General features: G+C 44.6%; 1 protein-coding gene across 1 annotated transcript in view; it reads left to right on the top strand.

Annotated features, from left to right (window-relative positions):
- Positions 1 to 2021, top strand: part of LOC109309309 (mitochondrial inner membrane protein COX18) — a 12115-nt gene that overhangs the window by 1677 nt on the left and 8417 nt on the right. The window contains exons 2-4 of the mRNA XM_019533973.1: positions 5 to 56; positions 716 to 816; positions 1827 to 1990. Coding sequence (XP_019389518.1) covers positions 5 to 56; positions 716 to 816; positions 1827 to 1990 — 317 coding nt within the window. The remainder of the gene's footprint in view (positions 1 to 4; positions 57 to 715; positions 817 to 1826; positions 1991 to 2021) is intronic.

Below are 2021 nucleotides of genomic sequence, written 5' to 3'. Positions count from 1 at the left end.
TGCGCACCGCGCTCACCCTGCCGTTGGCCGTGCACCAGGGCGTCGTCCTGGCCAAGGTGGGTGCGAGCCCCCCCAGGGCCGCCTGGAGGGCCCCCCAGCGGCAGCGGGTGGTGGGAGTCGGGTGCCCGCGGGCTCGGCCTCTGGAGGGGGCAGTGGCAGCAACTGCAGCAGGGTTGCCGCTTGGTTACTTGCTGTTAGCTACTAGTGTCTTCTAGAAAAAGGGTTTTTTTTTCTCTTGGGGGTGTGTTGCATGAGAGACCCTCTGGAGAGGTTTTGAGCCCATCCCTGGCCCTACAGGTGTCAGGGGCTGCCCTGAAGGCAGGTTCATCTGGTGGGGGTAAGGGAGGATGGAGAAGCTAGCACTTTGGGCAAGCTTCCCTCTCTGCTGCTCTGGGACTGGCCACCGGTACTTCCTGATGGAGTATGGATTTAAAAAGTGCCAGATTTTCAATATCCGTATTTATGAGGTTATACTGTACAAGCAAAAAGAACAAACTTGGGCTGCCTATTGAATGGTAAGGCAGCTGCTTGATTGTGTTAGTTGGAAATGCTCCGTGCTCTCCCACAAATTCCTCAGGGATATATTTCTGATAAGCCGGGTTGTTTGGAGTAAGTAATTTTTAATAGCTGGCAAACATCTGTAGAGAATCCAGACTGGGTGCCGATTTGATGTTTTATATTTCTATATAATCAATTTTGCATTTTGTTTACCTAGTTGGAAAATTTGCGGCCCGAAATAGACAACCTAGCAAAGCATCTTCGCTATGAAGTTGCAGTTTTTGGAAAGCAACAGGGTTGGTCTGAAAAGGTTGCCAGGTAAGATCATGTTTATAATAGTAATTTATGCATTCACTGCAAGTGAAATTAAAAGCAAGTTAACAAATAAGTAGGGCTAATGACAAATTGTGCAGAAAGAATCAGTGGCTTTTTCACCATATTCTGGCTTTTTTAAAAAAAATGTTCCCATGTTAACTGTGTTAACATTAAAGGTATATTAGAATCAACCTCCCAAAAGATTGAACTATATGCATTTTTAATTCCCTATTAGGATCTTGTTTTGTAGAATCATCTGGTTATTGAAATTAAAGTTGCAGCTATAATCTATGCCTGTGTACTTTTTACCTGTTGGCTAATATAATCAATGAGCAAAGCGCAACAATGTACTGAAACTGTAGAGTTTCCTATTGGGATTTTGCACTTTTACTTTGCAACACATTACCACCCTATTCCCTGCCAGATCCCCAACTTGCACTGCAACCCATCCTCAACCCAGGCTGCCACCCTAGCTGTGGCCCCTGACTTGCACTCACCAAATTGCTGCTGGCTTCAAGCAGCAGCTTGGGTTCCAGAACCAGACTGAAATGGGAGCTGAAGCAGCTGGTACTTCAGTCCAAGACTAGGCTTGTTTTTCCACCCCCATTGACCCCGGGGGGGTGCAGACAGACAGGACTCATCTTGGATTCAAGTACATATAGTAAATTGGACAGACCAAATCCTGCAAATCTGAATAGTAGTCTCTGTGCTGAGGTGCTTGCAGTATAATCTGGTCACAGACAACTCTAAGACTAAAATGTCAATTCTAATATTGCTACAAGGCAATATTATGGGAAATTGTCTTGGAAAGTTAAACAAAACAAATTACAATAAAAGGTAAATGGGGGAGGGATTGGCATACAGGGAATGGAAGGCGGAGACATAGTGCTCTAGTGCCCCATGTGAGTGAGAAAAGTGAGATGTGCAGCCCTTAGAATTATTATTTCAGAATGAGTAAAAGTGTTTGTTTGTTTTTATCATTTAATGCAAGGAGGTTTGTTTTTTCCAATCAGGTTCCAGTTCAAGAAAAACCTACGAAGGATTATTTCAGAATTATATGTTCGAGACAACTGCCATCCCTTCAAAGCCAGTTTGCTAATGTGGGTTCAGATTCCTGTGTGGTTCTCCGTGTCCATTGCTTTGCGCAACTACAGTGTAGGTGCTGCAGACCCTGAAGGTGATCATTCTGAACATTTGCACTGCAAACA

The sequence above is a fragment of the Crocodylus porosus genome, unplaced genomic scaffold, assembly GCF_001723895.1.
Source record: "Crocodylus porosus isolate Cpor-Errol unplaced genomic scaffold, CroPor_comp1, whole genome shotgun sequence".
NCBI lineage: Eukaryota > Metazoa > Chordata > Crocodylia > Crocodylidae > Crocodylus > Crocodylus porosus.
This window is presented reverse-complemented; position numbering and strand designations above follow the sequence as displayed.